This window comes from Pelmatolapia mariae, linkage group LG18, assembly GCF_036321145.2.
Source record: "Pelmatolapia mariae isolate MD_Pm_ZW linkage group LG18, Pm_UMD_F_2, whole genome shotgun sequence".
NCBI lineage: Eukaryota > Metazoa > Chordata > Actinopteri > Cichliformes > Cichlidae > Pelmatolapia > Pelmatolapia mariae.
The window spans coordinates 34,670,034-34,690,401 of record NC_086243.1 but is presented as its reverse complement, the minus strand read 5'-3'; the positions used below and the strand labels follow the sequence as shown (position 1 = coordinate 34,690,401).

The window sequence follows — 20,368 nt, the reverse complement described above, 5'->3', positions numbered from 1 at the left end:
TTTTCTCGAAACAAAACTCTGATTACGACACAATCTGTCTCCATCTCCTCCTCCTCTGCTGCACCACCCCTCTGTGACCCTCCTCTGAGGTCTTTGCCTTCTCCAGCTGTGTGGCAGGTCATGCTGTGCAAATTTTAGTATCAATCCAATACCAAGTAAACACAGGGACAAAACCAATACTTTGAACCTATAAAGGCAGTGTATGTAGGGGAGAGCAGCGTGTCGTGATGTCTGAGCTGAATCATGACCAATTTGTGATTTCTGATATTGAGGCTGGATTTTTGGGAAATGTTTTTTTTTAATGCAAATGTGTCTGTAAAGCACTTTGGATCAGCTGCTGTAGTCTGAATGTGACATAGGCTTTAAATAAAACAGGGTCAAGGGTCAGATATTTTCCACAGTGCATGTTTGAGGTTTTTGTTTCATTAAAAAGAAAAAAAGTTTAACATAAATCAGTGGGCTCCATACTGAACTGAGAAGAAAGAAACTTCTTGTGCTGATATTGATCTGATACCAGTATCTGTACTGGTACTATTGATATTTGCGCCTGTATCTACTGGCAGCTCCATCTTCATCATCCTGTGTCCGGTGTATCCTCGGTCCCTCCTCTGCACATGTCAAACCGTCTCAGTGTGTCTCTAACTCTGTCTCCAAACTGCTCGACCTGATTCTGTTTAATCACGAGTCGTTTACAGCTACGGTAATGAGCAGTGCAGCCTGTAGGGGGCACTTTCACGCCTTACTGGATTTCAGACTGCTGCTAATGTCTTCAGAGAGGGACGTGGGCGGGAGAGGAATGCATGTTATCTTGACAGAGATATTTGAATGAAATCTTATCTTTATAGTGAGAGTGTAAAGATTAGACGGCATAAAGTGCGTAGGTTGTGAGCGTGTGTGTGTTTCAGAAAGAAAGACTTCCTGCGTGTTTGACGTGTCTCATCGCAGATCAAAGACAGTTTTTTATCAAGCGTGTGTAGGAGGAGGAGAGAGCACTCCCATGTCCTGCTGAAGGGATCAACAAGTGCTCTGACACATGAAACAACCAAACTCGAGCACTTTTACGCTCGTTAATGTTTCTTTGTGGCCTCTAACCGCCAGAACCACGAGACACCACGGCGACCAGTCAGCTGACTCTGAGGGAGTCAGGTGGGAGACACCCACTACTGCTTAATTTAAAGATGACAACATAAAGCTATAGAAACTCTGATTAAATTTAATAATGATAGAAATGAAGCACGTTTACTGCAGTCAACAAGATGACTGGTCTGTGCGTTCAGGTGCGACGGAACCTGGACACGACGCTGCAGGCCGGTTCTGTGTGCAGGGACAGAAGATGGTGGTCACTTCCTGTAAAATAACTTCATGACAGTTAAAATGGAAAAATAAATCTGTGATCAGTTCACGGTGGCCTGCAGGGGCAGATGGAGGCTGTAACGTCATCTCACTTTCCACTGAAGCCGAGATAAAGTCAAACCTCGGAGATATTTCCCTTTCCTGACTCCTTTTAGGTCAAATATTATTATCACATCAGGCACGATTTCCTTCAGCTGTGGCAGTTAAAAATAAGCCCGAGAGTGGTTTGTATTATCAGCCTCACAGATAATAAAACGCTCACGCAGGTGGAGCAGCTCCCACTGCTGCGGAGTCAGAAACGTGTCGCTGCAGTCTCCATCAGTTATCCCCGCTCTTCATCTTTATTACAGGAATGTGATGATTTTAGGTATTTTAAAAACATGTAGAATCTAAGAAACCAGATACATCATCAATAATCATATCGAACCGTTTCTTTTCAACTGTCATGATCCGCATAACCAATAAAAACTTCAGACTATTCACACTTCGAATTCTTCCCCTCAGAAAGAATTTTTCCGTTTTTTGCTCTTTTGTTGTAAAATCTCCATTTTTGCAAAAAAGATGCAAAACAGCATCAATATCAGGATCTGCACGAACCGTGGGAAGAGCCAAACCACATGAAAGCAACATAGAAAACGTAAGGCACACTTGTAATGTCAGTGGAGGCGTGAAAAATAAAAATGACAAGCAGTGGAAATTTAGTGTTTTAGATGGAGTGAAGTGGAAAAATATAGTCAGATACTTCATAACATCTGGGCCAGATGTTGTACTGGACAAAACAGGCAAATGGTGATCACCTGCTTCAAAACACTGTGTGTGTGAATGATTTTATTTCCAGCTTACACAGCGTGGAGCTGTGAACAAGCCATGTTAGCACTCTGCTTTAACAGGATGCAAAGACTTACTGTTGATTTGGCTCCAAACGATGAATCAAGTTTAACTTTAATGAAATTAGATCTGATTTGACAGTTGGTCTAAACCACAGTCTGATGTTTGTGTTGTAAGTTTTCTTCTGTTTGTTTGTTCTTTGCATGATCTGTGTGGTTAACATGTAACCTGTATTTGTCTGTTAATAAAAGGTAACGTAAAAGGTAACGTACACCTGGACCGGTGGTTGCAGGGTTAAAACAAAAGACAAAATGATTCACACCTGCGGCCAGATTGGAAACACCTGTTAACCAATCATACTTACCTTTGGACTATGGAGGCCGGAGAACCCAGAGAGAACCTGGAGAGAACCCGGAGAGAACCTGCAAACAGGCTGAAAGATTCAAACCCAGGACCTTGTTCTTGTGAGGTGTCACTATCACTGGATTCTGATTTGATTCCTTTCTATGAACAAATTATTTTTGGATCCCGATCTGCATCCTTCTAGTTATTAAGGAAGGGCTGAAGTGAGGAAATAAGGAAGTGATGTGCTGGTTTTTCCATGTAAGAGAACTCGAATCTATTTCCAACAACATGAGGAACTTGAGCTTTCTACTCGAAGATCTTATTTTATTCAACAACCATCTCTGTCCCTGTAACCGCTCGTGTGCATTCATTAAACTTCACTGTGACACAGCACACCTGCTGCCCATGTTAGGAGTTCCTTCCTGCAGGTCGGTGGGATTGATGTTGGAGTGAAAAAGGAAACCGCTCCATTGTTTGAGTGATAAAGCCGCACGGCATCGTGGGTAAAGAGGGACACGTGAAGGCTTATCAGCTCAGCAGTTCGATCTGTCAGGTGGGGAGTGTTACTTTTAGTTTTTGTGGGTTAACCAGACAGCAGCTGTGTGATAAGATACTGCAAACACTAACACGACTGTTTTCTTTTCATCTTAATGTCCTCGTTTCTGTCAGTGACTCACAATTTACAGCTAACTGTTACTGGCCCACAGTTCACCAGTGCCTCCTGCAAAACACACCAGTAACACTTTCAAATGGAGAACAGGATTCAAAACTCTGCTGCATGAAGAAGTTTTCATTAAATCTCTCAGGTTCAACAGAAAAACCAAACACCTGCTCATCACTCCTTTGTTCCTGTAGTTCTGTGGGTCCAGAGCAGCGAGGTCTACAAAACCAAAGAGCTTCACAGGAAAAGATCGCAAAAATAAAAACGTTTTTGCACGTACTGTGTACAAAAGATGGACGTGATTACTGCAGCATCACTCATTGATTTTGGGCCTCAACCTGAACACTTTGGCCACCACCGAGTTATCTGAGCTGAAAGCATGCTAATGCTCGTTAGCATTGTTAGCACTGACTATAAAGATGGTAATTAAATAAATAAAAACATTGAATTTCACTCAGAAAAGCTGGAGCTCAGACTTCTTGGCCGGCCTGTTATTCCCATTAAACTCACAGCAGCCATATTATTGGTCACATGACTCATTAAAACGCTCCAACAGCACAAACACATGTCCAGTTCAGGGGCTGCAGTTAGCAGCTACAGCCGCCTGCGTTGGTTAAACTGAAGCTTGGCAGCCCGATGGTTTTCTGTTTGGTTTTGTGGCGTTGAAGCTTCAAGTTTCTTTGTCTTTATTTGTCTTTGCAGCCACAAAACAAAAATGTCCACCTCAGAAGTTGGAGTTGGAGGCTGGGGTTCATGTTCTGTGGTGCTGTTATTTTTACTCTGAGTTTCAGTCAGTGTCCTTATATTTAGTTATTTTTCCATCTTCATTATCACTGAGTTTGGTTTGGGCTAAATCGCTCGAGTTTTTTTCCCCACTTTGCTAGGTCAGCAAATCCTACCCCAAGAATAAACATGTAGTTTACTCACACTTCACAGTGACACATTAATGTAAAAATACTGCATTTTGTGCAGCAGTGAAGCTGTTCCACATTTAGCAGCCAGACTGGGCCGTCTCTGACTTCCCTATTGTGGCTGTCAGCTCCAAGCCGACTGTTCTGACTCATTAGTTTAATGGTCCTCTTTACATGTATATCAGGAGGTGCATTGTTGGAGCCCATTAACATTTGTTGTTCTGGGATCTGTGTGTTTTCTCTGGTTCTGGGATAAAGGGACGGCTGTATAAGACGTGGCCGTGCACAGTGTCACCATCTCTTGAAGACAAATGGCTGCTGTCAGTCGTCTCAAGAGAGACTAGAAGTCAATAAATAACCTGAGCTGATGTAAGAAACCACAGCAGGTGAAGCTTCTCAGAAAAACACAAGGTGGTGTGTTTGAAGCTCAGGAAACAAGGGCGTATTTTTAGGTTACTGCCTTCCAGATAACTGTGAGCTGCTGCTCTTTACTGAAATGTGCCTTTCAGTTTCTTTTTCACTTTTCACACCAGAGTAAAGTGGATCATTCCATCTACTGTGCACAGTGCATGGAAATACAGCTGAAACTCCAGATTAAGGTTTCGGTAACATAGTCCAAAAGTTCCCTCTCACAGTGTTTTCTGAAAGACCTTCAGCTGGACTGAAAACATCCTGATGTTTCCATCAGGCAGCTGCAGATGTGATGATAAATTATTCTGAAGATGGACCTTGGAGAGTGTGAATGACCGTCACTCTGTGTGTTAGCCCTGTGCTTTGGGACAGACTCCAGTCCTGCTGCTTATGGCTGCTACTCACATTCTTCAGTTAGGATCCTTCCAAAGAAAAACAAGAACTGGACCTGCTCTGAACTCAGGAGTGGCACAGACACAAAACTGTGTATGGATGCTCCAAAGAAGTTTAGGACTCCTTTCCCTCCTGCCTCATTCCGAGTCCTTGAACTTCATTCAGCCATTAGCCCCAGCGATCCTGGAAGAATTACTAATGCACTCTGCACATCTGCAGGCTGTTCTGGTTTGTAGTGAGTGAGCGAGTCCAGGGCTGTCCATGTTCACTATGGCATCAGTTTATTATTCCTGTTATGATTCCAGAAGGGGAAAGCCCGGATCATGAAGCTCCCATCTTTGCTAATCCAGCAAAATCATCTCTGTTGATCATATAGCTGCATATGACGACACAAAACATGATGAACATCAATGAAAACTCTTCTTCACTGTATCAAAACAGTGGACACTATCAATACGACAGAAATGATGTCAAGCCCACAGGATCGGTCAGAGCTCAGGGAGCGTGGATGCTGAACACGCCTCACATGCAGCATTTATTTAATTTGACTTTTTATTTTGCAGATCACTGAGGCGTTGCTGCTCTTCTGCATGCACAAACATTCCCGCTACAGTAAAAAAAATTCATCAGCACAGTTTTATGAAAATACTTTCTTTGAATGTTTGGGGATTCCGCTCGGTTTATTTTTAATGCGCAGATTCGAAATGCTCATAAACAGATTTTGTGGTGTCGGTCAGAGTAACCCAGCCTGCACGCTCACGTCTCTCTGATGTTTATTTGCGCAAACCTTTTAACCGCAGTCGCTTTTACGCCTTTTTGTCTAATGGTTCTGAAAGTGGGAACTTCCAGACGAAAACAATTCTGAGACCATCTTCCCACTCCAAGTGCAGTGAAAGTCTTGTTTTTGCTTTCATAAATACACAGTGTGAGTCCTTCAAAGCGAGCTGGCCTGTGGTAAAAGACAGTTTAACAGAAACACACAGTGAGTGAGGAGGGCTGCTTCTTCAGCTGATTTTGCAGAAGTGTTCTTGTGGAAAGTTGCTCAGTCTGGACGATGAAGCGTGAAGAGCTGAGGGAGGTGAAGGGGAGACACCGATGACTCACGCTTTTACTCACATGCTGATTTCTGACACATTTACCTTCCAAATTTACTCACCCATGTCTTTCTTTGGCCCCAGATTTTGTTTCCATTATGATTGTTGCCTTGAAGGGAAATTCCCCCTCAGAAATCTTCAGATATTTTCTTCTTTGTTTTGGGAGAATTTTGACACTTTATTTTTTCTCGTGTCCATGCTGTGTGATGATTTGATGCAGGACATGCAGCAGGAAACTCACCCAGTGCTGTTGTTAAAATTGTTTCTTCTGATTATGCTTCTTGTTTGATTTAATGTGACAGTTTTGTCAGAATCAGCTTTATTGACCAGTTATGTTCACACATACAAGGAACTGGGCTGCAGTTATTTCTTTGCTTTCAATGTGTTCATTACGGTGGCCCTGAGAGGCCAAACGGACCACAACTTAAGAAAACAACAGCAAAAAGAAAAACGCTGCAAAAACACACAAAACACAATGGAAATAGAAACAAGTTGCAGACCAGTTGCAGGAACCAAAATATGCTAAGAACTGTGCTGGGAGACACTTAAAAGAAGTGGAGGATCTGTTGGTTTTGTGAGGAAAGAAAAGATGAGAGGTAAGTGTGTTAGCCTAAATATTAGCCTAAAAATCCGTCATCAGTATTATATGAATGATAATAAAACACGCCTACCATGTTTTGGGTTCCTGCAGCTGGTCCGTCGGGTTATTGTCTCCCCAGAAACACTTCCCTTGTGCTTTTGGAAATCTGTTTTTTCCTATTTCCGTTGTGTTTTGTGTGCTTTGCAGTGTTTTTCTTATTGCTGGTGTTTTCTTAAGTTGCAGTCTGTTTGGCCTCTCAGGGCCACCGTAGTTCATGCAACAGAATAACATCAACACACAATACTGACAATGTCGCACAGCTGCTACACAGCAGTATAACCATACATGCATACAACATATTTACGGTGCAAAGATACTTGAATAAATGAGAGATGTTTAACTTCTTACTATATATATCTATATATCTATATATCTATATATATATATATATATATATATATATATATATATATATATATATATATAGATATATAGATATATATATATATATATATATAATATGTTCATGATTTAATGACCATAAATAAATATGAATGGTTTATAAAAATGTGCAGCGTCCCAAGTTTGAACATGGGAGCTGGTAGGGACTGTCTTGCTTACCTGCCACCGGTGGTCATTAGAGGTACTGCAGGTTGTGTCACTCTGACATGGTTTTATTTATAATATCTGGTTCTTCTCTTGTTTTATTTTTTTCCTGCATCATCCTCAGTTTCTTTTTCTTTGAGTCCACAAAAAGTAATCGGGTCTACGTCAGGAGGTGCTCATGGTGCTGTTTCCCTCTCTGTTATAGGAGCTTGGGGCTTAAGTGTTGTTGAGCCTGACGGGCGTCACTTTTTGTTGACATGTGTAAAATATGATCCTTTTCTAATGGTTTCTTATATTTTAACTTAATCTTACGGTACAATTTTCATTCCAAAAACATCATCGCCCCAAAAATCAAGCATTTATTTCAGTCTGCATGCTTGCATCTTTGTCTACATGGAGCTTTTCTCACATTTCTAGAGTCGCTGAGTTGAATTTTCCTGCTAAGAACAATTTCTTGTTGTAAAAATGACTATAAATCATCTGCAGAGACCTCACATGACACAGTTTGTTTCCCTTCAAACCTCAGACAGTCTTACATTTACAATCCAGAAAGCTTTAATGTGAACTTAGTTTCTATTTTTCACTTGATTTTAAATTAATAACTGAACCAGCTGAACTCCGGATCCTTTTCTTCCCGTAGTAACGAACCCACCACAACAGAAAATCCTTTGTGTCATTAAAACAATTGCACGTCTGTGGAAACCCAACAGTGAGCACGCCGCACTGTGGTCGGCAGGTTTTTCTGTGGTGGTCTGCAGACAGACACAGTTTTACTTTCCGCTCAGCGTGGGGAGCAGCTCTGCGTAAGGGAAAACCCTGCTGCAGACACACTGAGAGCAGGCGCAGGGGGGTGTTTGGGGGGAGGCCATCTCGGTGTCCCATGGGAGCTCGGCAGGATGGGTGGGAAGGTTGAAGGGTGTGAAAGCTCAGTGTCATCACTACAGGTGTTTTTCAAAGCTGAACTTTTTGTTTATTTATAGAGAAAAACCCAGAAAACCCAGAAAAAAGCTTCAGATGTGCCTGAACCACAAGACTGAAACTCGAGCTGCTGATACGGTTGATTAGATCTGCTCAATAAAGTGTGCCGCAGTTATCAGGTCACCACAGTTTGCACAGAAATAAAATGATATAGCCGTAAGCAGCAGGTGCAAGACAACTTACTGAGGAGAAGATGTCAGTCACTCACAGTTCTGACAAAGTGGTGCAATTTAAAAAAAGAGCGAGAGATGAACACCTGTGGAGGTGTGCTGTAAGGTCACCTGACTGGTTTTTGAGCTACAGAAAGAGGGAGAGCTCAGGGGGCACGCCAGTGTTTCAGCTTTGGTGTGCTTTCAGCCCACTTTTGTTCAATCAGTTTGTCAAACATCTCCATTTTACACACAAAACATCCTTTGGCCACCTGCTCTCATGTGATTTGTCAAAACTGAACCTGACACATCAGGTTATGACACACTGGATTATGATAACAGAAAGACAAAACTGTCACTTCTAAGTCCGACATTAGTCAGCGAGCGGGCTTACTGCTATGAAGGGAATGAGAAGATCATCCTGACCTATGACCTTTTCTAAACCAAAAACTTTAGTGACTAAACGTAACCAAACAGTAAGTGAAAGCCAAAGATCAAACCACAGAGCTCCACATATGTAAGTATCAGTGCTGGGTTGTTGCTCAAGAAAAGTAATGTAGTATACATTACTTGTTACTTTTCTTAAAAGTAATGCAGTATGTTACTTAATTACTCAAAGAAAGTAATTAATTACACTACTTGTTACATAACTCTTTACTCAGTAAAATGACCAGAAATGCATTGTAACAAAATTACCATTTAACAATATAAACCTGAGGCTACAGCCCCACACGCCAACACAAATCCCTATGCTGTGAGGACACACATATTTAGGTATGAACACAAAGCAAACATGAAATCCAGCAAAGAGACTTTAAAGCCATCACCACGGTGTCTTTAAACTGACTGCTCATCAGTTTGTTACCTGCTGAGGTTCAGGCTCTGGCTGCTGGGTGGGCTCAGCATGCACTCAGCTTTAACATCACTCTGGGATCTTGGCTGCTGTGTTAGCAGCAGATGCAGCTGTTTGCAACTGTTCTGGATGCATTTTGCATTTTACCATGGTGCTCTTGACCTTTCATGCAATAAAAATAAAAGTCAAATCTCCACTGTCCACCATATTCCTCCTCCTGCACCTGAACTGAAATCAGCCGATTGTAGCCCAGGTGGACCTTTGCAATGAAAGTGGATTGTAACTGTAATGTAATTACTCAATTATTACAGTAACGCATCACATTACTGTGTTGCTAAAAAATGTAAAGTAATTACATTAACATGTTGCTTTGTAATGCATTACAAAGCAACAAAGTAATCAAATACAGAGCTGTCAACACAAAGCAAACACTGGTAAGTACACTCCACTGCCAGCCCTCCAGTCTAATCCAGAACTTGTTGGTCTTCAAAGTGGAAAGTTATCTTTGAGCATCCAGTGTTGCTAAAGCAGATCCATCAAGGCTCTAGTGCCAAAGGACAATTTGTGCACAATATGAGAAGTCACCAGATTTTTGGATTTTTTCAGGATGAGAACAAGTTCTGCTTGAGTCAACAGAATCACTCATAAACCAAACTAGTGGAGAACTGAAACTGATGATGGATGAAGACATGAAATAAGAAGGTGGCTGTAAAGTTTATACTGCAGCAAACATTTAAATGTCTAATGATGGGTAAGACAAATATGAGGTTTAAAGGAAACCCTCTCTAATTCTGATTAATCAGTAAAAATGGCCTTTTTTTCATCATCATCATCTGTGAGATGGTGTTGTTGTTTCTTAGGGTTTGGCCTCATTTCCCCTGGAGAACAGAAGATTTTACCCCCGTTTTCTCAGGTTTTGCTCCAGTCTGTGCAAACATTCCTGCACAGAAATGTTAATAAAGTCGGTTAATTCTGCCCTGCAGGCTGGTAAACCAGCTCTGACCGGACGTAAAACTGCCGTGTTTTCTGTGGAAATTACATGTGAGCTCATTTGCATGTTAATGTTGTGAGCAGTTGAACAGCTTCAGGGGAAGCTGCTGTTTGCTTCATCTGGAAAAAGTGAGAAAACTCAGCCGCACGATCCTCTACAGTCTGCAACAATAAGTGCTGATTAAACAAAAACTCTGTTTCTCTGCGTCTCTTTTTACCATCTGCTCCAAAAACAAAGTCTGATATTTGGCAGTGCTTCAGCGCAAACTAAAGTGAATCCTAAAATCTACATTTAAATCTTGTAGCAAACAATACATTTCAAAGTTAACAGGAAAAAAAGGGAAAACATAAATAAAGATGTTTAAAACAGAACTTTAACTCTTGTTAAAAGTAGTTTTTTTTATATCAGTGCAAAGCTCTAAGCATCTGTAAACAACAACATGTGTTACACATTACTTGATGCTTTTTTGTTCGTTTGTTTTTAAGTAATCAAACTTAAAAATTAATTCCTTACATTTTCCTTACATTACATGCAAGCATCCCTATTTAATCCTTCTTTGAGTGTTTGTGTTTGAATCCAAAGCTGACACCAGCAGCAGCTTAACAGTGAAATAATGACGCGTTTCAAAGTGCGAGACAAAGACGCGTCCACACGGTGGAACCTCACGCTGACGCTGGATGATTGTAACAGGTGTGTCGTAGTTTTATTCTCTTTCAATGACAGTTAACTGTCTCTTTGTGCACACTTCGAGTTACTGTATCCAGCAAACACCTGTCTAAGATTTTTCTACAGTTTTCAGTTATTAAATGTACAAAAACCCCCTGAACGTGTAGAAACTCCTGCCCATTATGAGTTATGAGCTTTGGATTCCGGAAAATCAGGATAAAATGCAAAGGATGGAACTTAAACCAATTATTAAAAATGGAAATTCCTGGTAACTCTATGCAAATCTCTCCATGGGGATTCCCAGGAAATTGTTTTCTGCTTTTATTTGAATATCTCAAATGATGCAGTTCAACTGCAGTTTCTGTGAGCAGGAAGTGGGAACAGCGCTGGTAATCATTGAACCTGCATCCATGCAGGAAGGTTCACTGAGCTCAGGTGTTTGTCTTTGGTTCAGTTCAGCACTTTAACACAACAACAGAATTACAAACAAACAAACCAGCAGAACAACATTTGGATAAACTGAAATGTTTTAAGGGGCTTTTTGTATCAACATGTAATCACCAAAAACTAGATCACACTCTGCTGACAACATGGCTAAAGTAACAGTAACATGTACTACACCCCCGATGGTTTGTGAATTCTCTTTGATCTGCTGTTTGTCACCCTGAGAGCTCAGATCATGTGACTGCGAGCTTCCTGTCAGAGAGCGTGAACAAACACCAATCTGGCAGATTTATTGCCACCTGATTTGTGCCTTCTGCCTGCCTGATAAGATTCACAGCTTCCAGCTTTCTCCCGACTGTAACTCAGCAGAAATTAAAACATCATTTGGTGTCAAACAGTCTGGATGAAGCTGCTCAGCAGGAGTATTTCAACACTGTGGTCGGCATTTCAGAGGAAAAGATACGCCAAAGGAGTCGCTCTGCTTTTCAGGGAGACCTCCGACTGTCTTTATCGCAGGGAAAGTGCAGCTCTTGATTTATGAGCAGCAGGTGGGAGTCCTGCCATCGCCTCAGTGGTCACAGGAATTTGTCTCAGTCTTTTATGGAGCTTTTATAGTGTTTATTCTTTCCCAAATTCCCCTCAAGAGGAAAATGAGAGCACCTGGATGCCCTGTACAAACAAGAATATGCAAAAATTCCCTTAAGTACACGTCCCCACTTCCTCTTGGCATTTTGCCTGTGTGGGTACCTCAGAGGCTCTAATGTCTTTAGGTGGACACATGATGTTCCCTGTATGTGCTTTTCAAATGGCTCGTTTGACAGCAGAGAGTCTGTTGTCACCTCCTGAAGGATCCTTAAAAGACATAAATGGAAACATGACAATCCCAAAAAGTCTGCATGGGGACATCTGATTACCCACTGCACACTTGGGCCACATCCGACTACCACAAATCGCCATTCAAGACCTAAGAGCCCACTATATGTTTTTATGAGGAGATTTAGGAGTCCTTAAAACACCTCATGATTTATTAAAGGACACACTGGACTCATTTATGGTTGCTGTGGGAGGCATTTAAAAGTCCAGTGGACACCAGAGAGCACATTCTTTATCTTCATGTGGATTTTCTTCCTGGCACCTTACAGTCAGTCACACATGAGCTGTGGGTCCACAGACTTCTCTTTTTGGAACCTCAGATCAGCGACACTCAGCTGTCCATGGTGGTTTGTATATGGACACCTGGAAGTTCACAAAGAGTCTCATATGTCTGTCTGTGTGGACGAACAAGAATCGTCTTAGTGTCGCTGAGACCTCTTCAAAGTCCTTTCCATCTCTCAAAGCTCCTTATCCCTTAGTGGCTGCTTGTTTGTGCTTTCTTCTAAAATATGCTTAATGCAGATTTCAAATTCAAACTCAGAATGAATCCGAAACATGAGCGCTGAGGTATTAGAAATGTGGAAAAAGTGGGAAACAAAGCTCTGGAGCAACAGAAACCGGAAACCCGTCACCCCTCAGTCACTGCTGACCATCCTGGACGATCTGCGGGTTTTCAGCATGACTCAGCAGTCTGGACTGTTCTCATGAATCAGCCTGAGTCACTGTGACTCAGAAATTAGTTATTTATGGAAAGAATGAGAGAGGATCCTGTCCTGATGCTGTTATCAAAGTGGTTCTTTTCTTTTTTTTCTTGCATGCCTGAACTCGAGAAGCTACAAGGAAAGTTCAGGGCCGACGCCCAGACTCTTTATCAGTGATTAAATATGAGAAACAGATGAGTGAAATAAAAGTCAGAAGAATATCAAAAGATACCTTTATTTTCCCTACAAAAGTCATATTCAGAACTTCTTTTCAGAGACCCCATCTTTGCGAGGGGGGCAGTGAGTTCAGGAGTCTGATGGATTGGGGGAAAAAGCTAATCCGCAGTCTGGAGGATCTGGCCCTGATGCTGCGGTAGCGTCTGCCGGATGGAAGGAGGGAAAAGAGTCCATGTGAGGGGTCAAGCATGATGCCGGAGGCCTTACTGACGCAGCATTTGTGGAAGATGTCCTGTAGCAGAGGGAGAGATGTTCCAGTGATCTTGGCAGCTGCTTTAACAATTCATTGTAGTTGGCTGAGATCACCAACATTGCAGTTTCTGAACCACACGGAGATGCAGCTGGTCAGAACGCTCTCTATGGTGCTCCTGTAGAACATGGTGAGGATGGGAGGAGGAGGGTTGGCCGCTTCAGGCGTCTCAGGAAGTGGAGGTGCTGCTGGGCCTTTTTTGGTGATGGAGGTGGTGTTGGTGGTCCAGGTGAGGTCGTCTGAGATGTGAACTCCCAGGAACTTGATGCTGGAACCGTGGATGCTGAGTGGTGCGTGGGTGGAGCGAGTCTTCCTGAAGTCGACGATCATCTCCTTGGTTTTGCCCACATTCAGTGACAGGTTGTTCTCGCTGCACCAGGACTCCAGCTGCTGAACCTCATCTCTGTACGCTGATGTTGATGAGTCCATCCATATGAAGGCTGAATTTGACACATGTGCCTTTATTGAGTGGCATGAAGACCATCAGTGGATTCAGGCCAACCAACAGTAGGGGACTGGCTGCAGTGAGGATAGAGCCGACGAGTTGAATTTGTTTTTCAACAGATTTGACACTGCAGTGAATGCTCACACACCCACAATCTCACCACTCAGCCTGGAATCCAGAGCCACACCACTGTCTCTCCCTCCCTCTCCATACAGCACTGTTGCCACACCAGGATCTCCTTCAGTTTGATTACCAGCCCCGTCTTGGAAGTGAGGACGTCATCATCTCTCTGCTCAATCGTGTCTACACCCACCTGGACCAGCGAGCACTGTGAGGGTCATGTTTTTTACTCTTCCAGTGCTTTCAACACCATCAGGCCGACCCTCCTGGGTGATAAGTTAACAGCGATGCAGGTGGATGCTTCTCTGGTGTCCTGGATTGTTGATTACCTGACAGGAAGACCACAATATGTACGTCTCCCACAGTGTGTGTCTGACAAGTTAATCAGCAACACAGGGGCACCACAAGGGACTGTCCTCTCCCCCTTCCTCGTCACCCTCTACACCAGTGGTCGACTCCTTTGTCACGTGGTGTGAGCAGAATCATCTGCAGCTCAACGTGGCAAAGACCAAGGAACTGATCGTGGACTTCAGGAAGACCAGGAAACGCTTGACTCCTGTTTCAATCCAGGGGGTCAATGTGGACATTGTGGAGGACTATAAATACCTCGGAGTACACAGACAATAAACTGGACTGGGCTAAAAACACCGCGGCACTTTACATGAAGGGTCAGAGTCGTCTCGATTTTTTTTGGCAGCTGAGGTCCTTCAACATCTGCCAGACAATGCTCAGGATTTTCTATGAGTCTGTGGTGGTCAGTGCGATCCTCTACGCTGCTGCATGCTGGGGGAGCAGGTTGAGGGTTGCTGATGCCAACAGACTTAATAAACTGATCCGTAAGGCCAGTAATATTGTGGGGATGGAGCTGGACTCCCTTCAGGTGGTGTCAGAAAGCCGAATGTTGTCCAATAGTTACACCCTTTTGCTCACGCTCTTTCTACTCTGCAATATTCCTGTGAACTTTCTTGATATCACCTCTGATAATCCTTGATTATTTTATTGTTGAGTGATTTGTATATATTGTGCTATTACTTAAATGTCTGTGTTTCTGTTACTGTTATTTATACCGAGAAACTGTAACCCACATAATTTCCTCAGGGATTAAATATGCTGATTCTGATTATTGATTAAAAAAAATATTTGGTTTATTGGTCTAATTCATTTTGAGCATATATTTCAGAAACACAGTTTATCCTGTTCTGCTTCAGAAATCTCAGATTTTAGGCTGTTGTTTTCCTTACATTACTCATTTATTATATTATGCACAGAGAGAATTTGCATAATTATGGTTAAGGAACTGACCTCCCAGCCCATTGTTCCTTCAGTGGGCTGGTTTCAGTCATTATGCAAATGTACTGTTTATAAGATTTGGGGAAACCTGCAGTCAGCTGAGACTGAAGAAGTCACCTGGATGAGTGACGAAACGTTTCTCCCACAAAACGCTACGTCCAGATGAACAGAATCAACTTTTGGAGATATATTATGCACACATTCAACAGTGAAAATAAATTACTGTAATATTTTAAAGATGGGTTTGTGGGGTAAAACACAACGACTGTAAGTAAAAGATGGATACAGTCATTGTGACATCACCCTATTTCAGTGAAGCTTGTTTGTAGCCTCCAGCTTGTTTCATTGTAACAACTTCAGTCCTTTAAAAGCAGATCTGACGAGTGAGCGCGGCTCTGAAACAGAGTGAGCCTAATGCAAACCCTGCCTGACTGATCTTTTTCTCTGTAATGGAGCATAATTCACAAACTGAATTTCGTATTGTGTTGAGTTCCTACAGTTCCCTGTAAATTCTCTGTGGAGTGAAGAACGAACATTTCCAGGTGGGAACACTTGGTGACTCAGCATACGGACACATTTACCACCTCTGTGTTCAATCAATACAGTTTTTTTTGCTGTAAGTCCAGGCTGTATCGTACATGATACATGATCAGGATATATTTGATTATGTAAGTGTACAGCCTGCTGCTTTCTCAGATCAGCTGTATGTTTGACAGCTTTGTGACTAACTCGAGTGTGTTTGATTTTTAAGTTCTTCTGTGGTTCTGAGTTAAACTAACTTTGACAGCCATTCAGTTAAAAGATTATTTAACTACTAGCGTAGGGAGTTATGTATATATAGATACTGTTCAGTCAATGCCATGTCCGTTGACCTTTGACCCTCTTAAAGTGATGTGGCTGGTAAATGCAGAGCAGCTGATTTGGTTTGAACTTTCACCCCGTGTTCAGTGTGGAAATCACGCAGCACGACGACAGCCTCAGCGCGCTGCTCCGCTGGGCCGGATGTTCTCCGATGACGCAGCTGAAACGTTGAGTAATGACTGAGCCCAGAAAAGAAACAGCTCAGCCAGAATACAGAGGAAATTCCATGAAAATGACCCACAGGAATATGCTTTGGATCATTTTCAAGAGGCTGAATTTGTCTCTAAGGAACCAACTTGGCGATTCCACCCTCAGATTTTACAAGAAGCTGAAAACACTTCCACTAAAACTTGAATTTTATCAGTGACTGTGGGGTAACATCACTGTGGGTTTAAGCTAATCCTTCTAGGGGGATTCAGCGGTTGCCTGAGGCGCGTTTCACACCACCACATGAATTCTGGGACTTACAAACAAACAGGGAGGTTTGCAGAAACAAAGCAGACACTTTGACATCAAGAGAAACTCCAACATGTGAAGGGCTTTTATTCTGAAGGGATGAAAATACTTCTAATGTACTTTTAGTGCAAAAAAGGTTTTGAACAAAAACAACATATATATAAAAATAAACTCTGAAAATTAAAAATACACAATCAAAAATACAAAAGCTTTAGGGAGTGAACAGATTAAATATAGTGAATTAAATTATTGTTCATCATCAGCTGTAAATTAAAGTTATGACACATATTTATTCACATTTTCGCTTCATAAAGTGGAATGTTTGAAAAACTACTTTAAATTAAAATTGTCAATAAAAACAAAAATAAATAAAAAACAGAAAACCTGATTACAGACGAGCAGCGAGCCCTACGGGCACCGTGCTGCATTCAGGTGACGTCGGTCATTATTCCTAGCTTTAAAACCTGAAGTGAAGAAACTAGCACGGCTGAGCAGACGTTAATGTGAAGTCCTGAGCTGCTGCAGCCTCTGCTTCAGCTCTCTGCTCCTCTTCCTCAGTTCATCTTTCTTTGCCAACAGCTTCCTCTCCTGCTCTCTGACCTCCATGATGAACTCCGTCGCCTTCTTCAGGATCACCACCTTCGCCGCTTTTTCATTGTTGGCCACCGCTGGGACCTCGTCCCTCAGAACCATGAAGCTCATCTTCAGCTCGTTTCGCCGCTGCCTCTCCAGCACGTTGTGAGTCCTGCGCTTGTCGCTGTCCTCGCCCTCCGATTTCGGGCTCCAGCACCGGCGGCCGCCGCTCTGCCTCAGTGCCGCGCTGCTGCTCTCTGCCTTCACCCGTTTCTCAGGGGGTTGCTGGGCAGCGTAGTTGTGTTGGTGGATGTTGACGTGAGAGCGTTTCAGGACGAGAGGGGAGGTGTGGGACCGCCGAGATGACTTTCTCCTGTCCACTGTCACCACATCGATCTCTTCCTCTTCTTCATCATCATCATCATCTTCCTCTTCTGGGAAAAACAAGGAAAAACATTCTGGTGTAAATATAAGTGATCGCGGTCTGAGCCAAAACCACCGTCCTGCTGATGGACGAGTGACTGAACAGGGACAGAAAACGAGTGAAAGCAGAGCGAGACAGAAAGGAACGCCAGAGAGAGTAAGACAGAAAACGGGCACTCTTTGAACTCCTCGCTTCCATATTTCCATAGTTTTCAGACATTTCCCGGCCAATGAAAACATTTCTCAGATGTCTGCTGACACTGACAGTACTGGTGGATATTTTAATCCACAGCTTTATTCAGACCAAGGTTACGTTTTAGTGTACTAGTATCCAAAGTAACTATAGCGTCAAAATAATGGTGATGTATGAGGAACAGAAAGAGCCCTGTGGTTAAACTTTGTGAACAGCTGGTCTGATTTGGGATGACAGTTACTGCTTCACTGAGAGCCCCCACATCATTTTACTGTCCTCTGTACTTCCTGTGATGTAAAAGTACTGACTGCAAGAAGAAAACCAGCTACTGATTTTAAGGAGTTCACTTCAGTCAGCTGATTGAACTCACCCAACGCACTTGAGCCGGGCTGTTGAACCCTGCCTTGTTCAGACTCCCTGACTCAGAGGTCTGACCTTTAATTGTGTGTGTGTGTGTGTGTGTGTAAACAGTCACTAAAGAAGCATTTTCTTTAGTGACTGTTTAATTAAAGGATGTCAAAATGTTTGCAGCATCTAATATTTGTAAGTCTAATAAATTAAAAATATAATTTCACTACTTAAAGGAAACGTCTGTCGCTTCTGAATATCTACTTCTGTTATGTAAATTCTCACACAGCCTGCAGGATATTTGCCTGCTCGGTGATAGGCTGTTCCCAGACGCTGTAATTAAAGGATGGCCACACCACTGTAGTGTTGGATTTCAATAGATGCAGTATTTTGAGATACTCTGAAAATTACTGGGTTACTACATTTCCCAAAATGCAAGTGGATCCTACCTGATGCTTCTTTGTTTCTAACCACTGGTCTCAGAGGGTAAATGAGAAGTGAAGGAAAGGTCGACGTAAAGCAGAATTCAGAGTTCAGTGACTCTGATACTCAGGATTAAAGAGCTGGCTTTTCAAAATAAAACTCACCTGATTCGCTGTCACTGCTGCTGGGTGGTGGCGAGTCCAGTCTCAGCTCAGACCCCACCTCCATCGCCACACCATCATCCATCTGCTTCTCACCCAGGAACACCACAGAGGGGTCGATGCAGTCTGTCACCGAGGTGTGGAAGTCCTGCAGGTACCCAGCGCTCACCTGAGACCCGCCCACCTGCTCGTCAGCTGTTCTGTCTGTGATGGTCTTAGTGTTGCAGGAGTCCCGGCGGGCCCGCAACGAGGCCAGCCTCTCTGACACCACCTTCTCCAGCTCTGTGGCGGCGGCGAAGCTGCTGCTCCACATGCAATCCTGGATGATGAAGGACTGCAGGAAGGCTGCAGAGGAGCTGTGGTCATCGTCCAAGAGGTCAGACACCGCCTCCAAATGGTCGGCGGCAGACAGGGAAGGTCTCCGGCTGGGGGACAAGGGAGGTGTAGGCAGCAGCTCGAACTTCTTCCAGATGTCTTCGCTGGGAGCCGGCAGGAGCTGGCTGCGTGGAGGAGGGTAGAAGTCTTCCTCTTCACCATTCAGGAAGAAGTAGGGCTGGATCACGTCGTAGTCATAATCGTAGTTTGTGCTGTTCAACACCGGCGGCATGACGGCTGCCTGGAAACACAACAGGAGGTCAGCCTGAGCCAAGCTTTACCACACAGACAGAAACACATGACCACAACATCAAAAATCATCTGATATTACTACAGTGCAGGAGATCCTGTTAAGCATACCAGACTCCATTCAAAAAACAGCTAGTTTAGCTTTCTTTGGATTAAAGCCCAAGTTTACACAATAGAATGCAAAGATCCTTCATCAGTAAACAGCACAACACATCTGCAGTACAGATACACTTACTCAAATGTATTAAAACTCGGGATTTAACATGCTTAACAGTTTTAAAAGTAGTAATTTTATCAAAAAATAAAAACAGAATATACGGTTAAAAGTCATAAGTAAAGGTTACAGAGCAGAGTTAAACACAGAGCTTCAGTATGAGTAAAGAAGTCTCCACACTTCCAGACAGGCGAGAACTTCTGCAGATACGCGAAACTCAGCTGTCAAAATGCGCGACGCTATTTTAGTAACATTGAACCATTTACTCAGAGTCACACATCAAAGGAAAAACGGTGAAAATGCGAAGAACGAACATCAGGGATAAATTCGGCACACATTTTAAACTGACTAAGAGAAAAGTTAAACGACAGCAAAGAAAAGCATCCAGAAAGCTTCAGACATAAACTTACCGTTTTTCTCCAACAGTTAAGGTGAAAACGTGAAAAAGATCCAAATGTTCAAGCGAGTAACGGTTAAACTTATAGCGGGCTTTGTCCAGCAGAGCCTGTCAGTCTTAAATAATCCTCAGTTTCTCGATAACCGACGACAGACACCTGATACAGACGCTATAACGGTCCCTCAGAGTCGCCCAGCTGCTCTGCTGTCTCAGCGTGAAACACAGCCATCAGCTGCTTCACACACATTAAATAGTCCGGCTTTTTTAATCTTCATCCGCCGGCACTACAATCTTCCCGCCAAATGCGAACTACGTAGTAAACAAACGGGACCTATCGATGTGCTGCTGACCCTTTAAAAAATAACCTTTAGTGCATTTCTGCCATAAGAGCTTGATTGTAGTATTAGTTTTACTTTAAATTCAGCAAGAAGATGTGCAAAATATGGGAACTATTTTATTCAGCGGACGTGTACTTTTGTGAATGGTAAGAGGGTGGTCGTGACTGTAAATGATGTA

The 20,368-nt window shown here is 42.9% G+C and overlaps 1 protein-coding gene across 2 annotated transcripts; it reads right to left on the bottom strand.

Moving 5' to 3' along the window:
* Positions 1-16,585: 16,585 nt before the first annotated feature.
* Positions 16,586-20,080, bottom strand: LOC134616825 (transcriptional regulator Myc-B-like). Of its 2 annotated transcripts, none has more exons than XM_063461840.1 (3): positions 19,866-20,080; positions 18,621-19,233; positions 16,586-17,503 (listed from the first exon to the last, which is right to left on the bottom strand). In XM_063461840.1, the coding sequence occupies exons 2-3, from the start codon at positions 19,222-19,224 to the stop codon at positions 16,995-16,997; spliced, it is 1,113 nt and encodes a 370-aa protein (XP_063317910.1). In that variant the 5' UTR covers positions 19,225-19,233; positions 19,866-20,080; the 3' UTR covers positions 16,586-16,994. The 2 variants fall into 2 exon arrangements, with proteins under 2 accessions (XP_063317910.1, XP_063317911.1); XM_063461841.1 differs by having other exon boundaries at positions 18,621-19,229.
* Between the last annotated feature and the right edge of the window lie 288 nt (positions 20,081-20,368).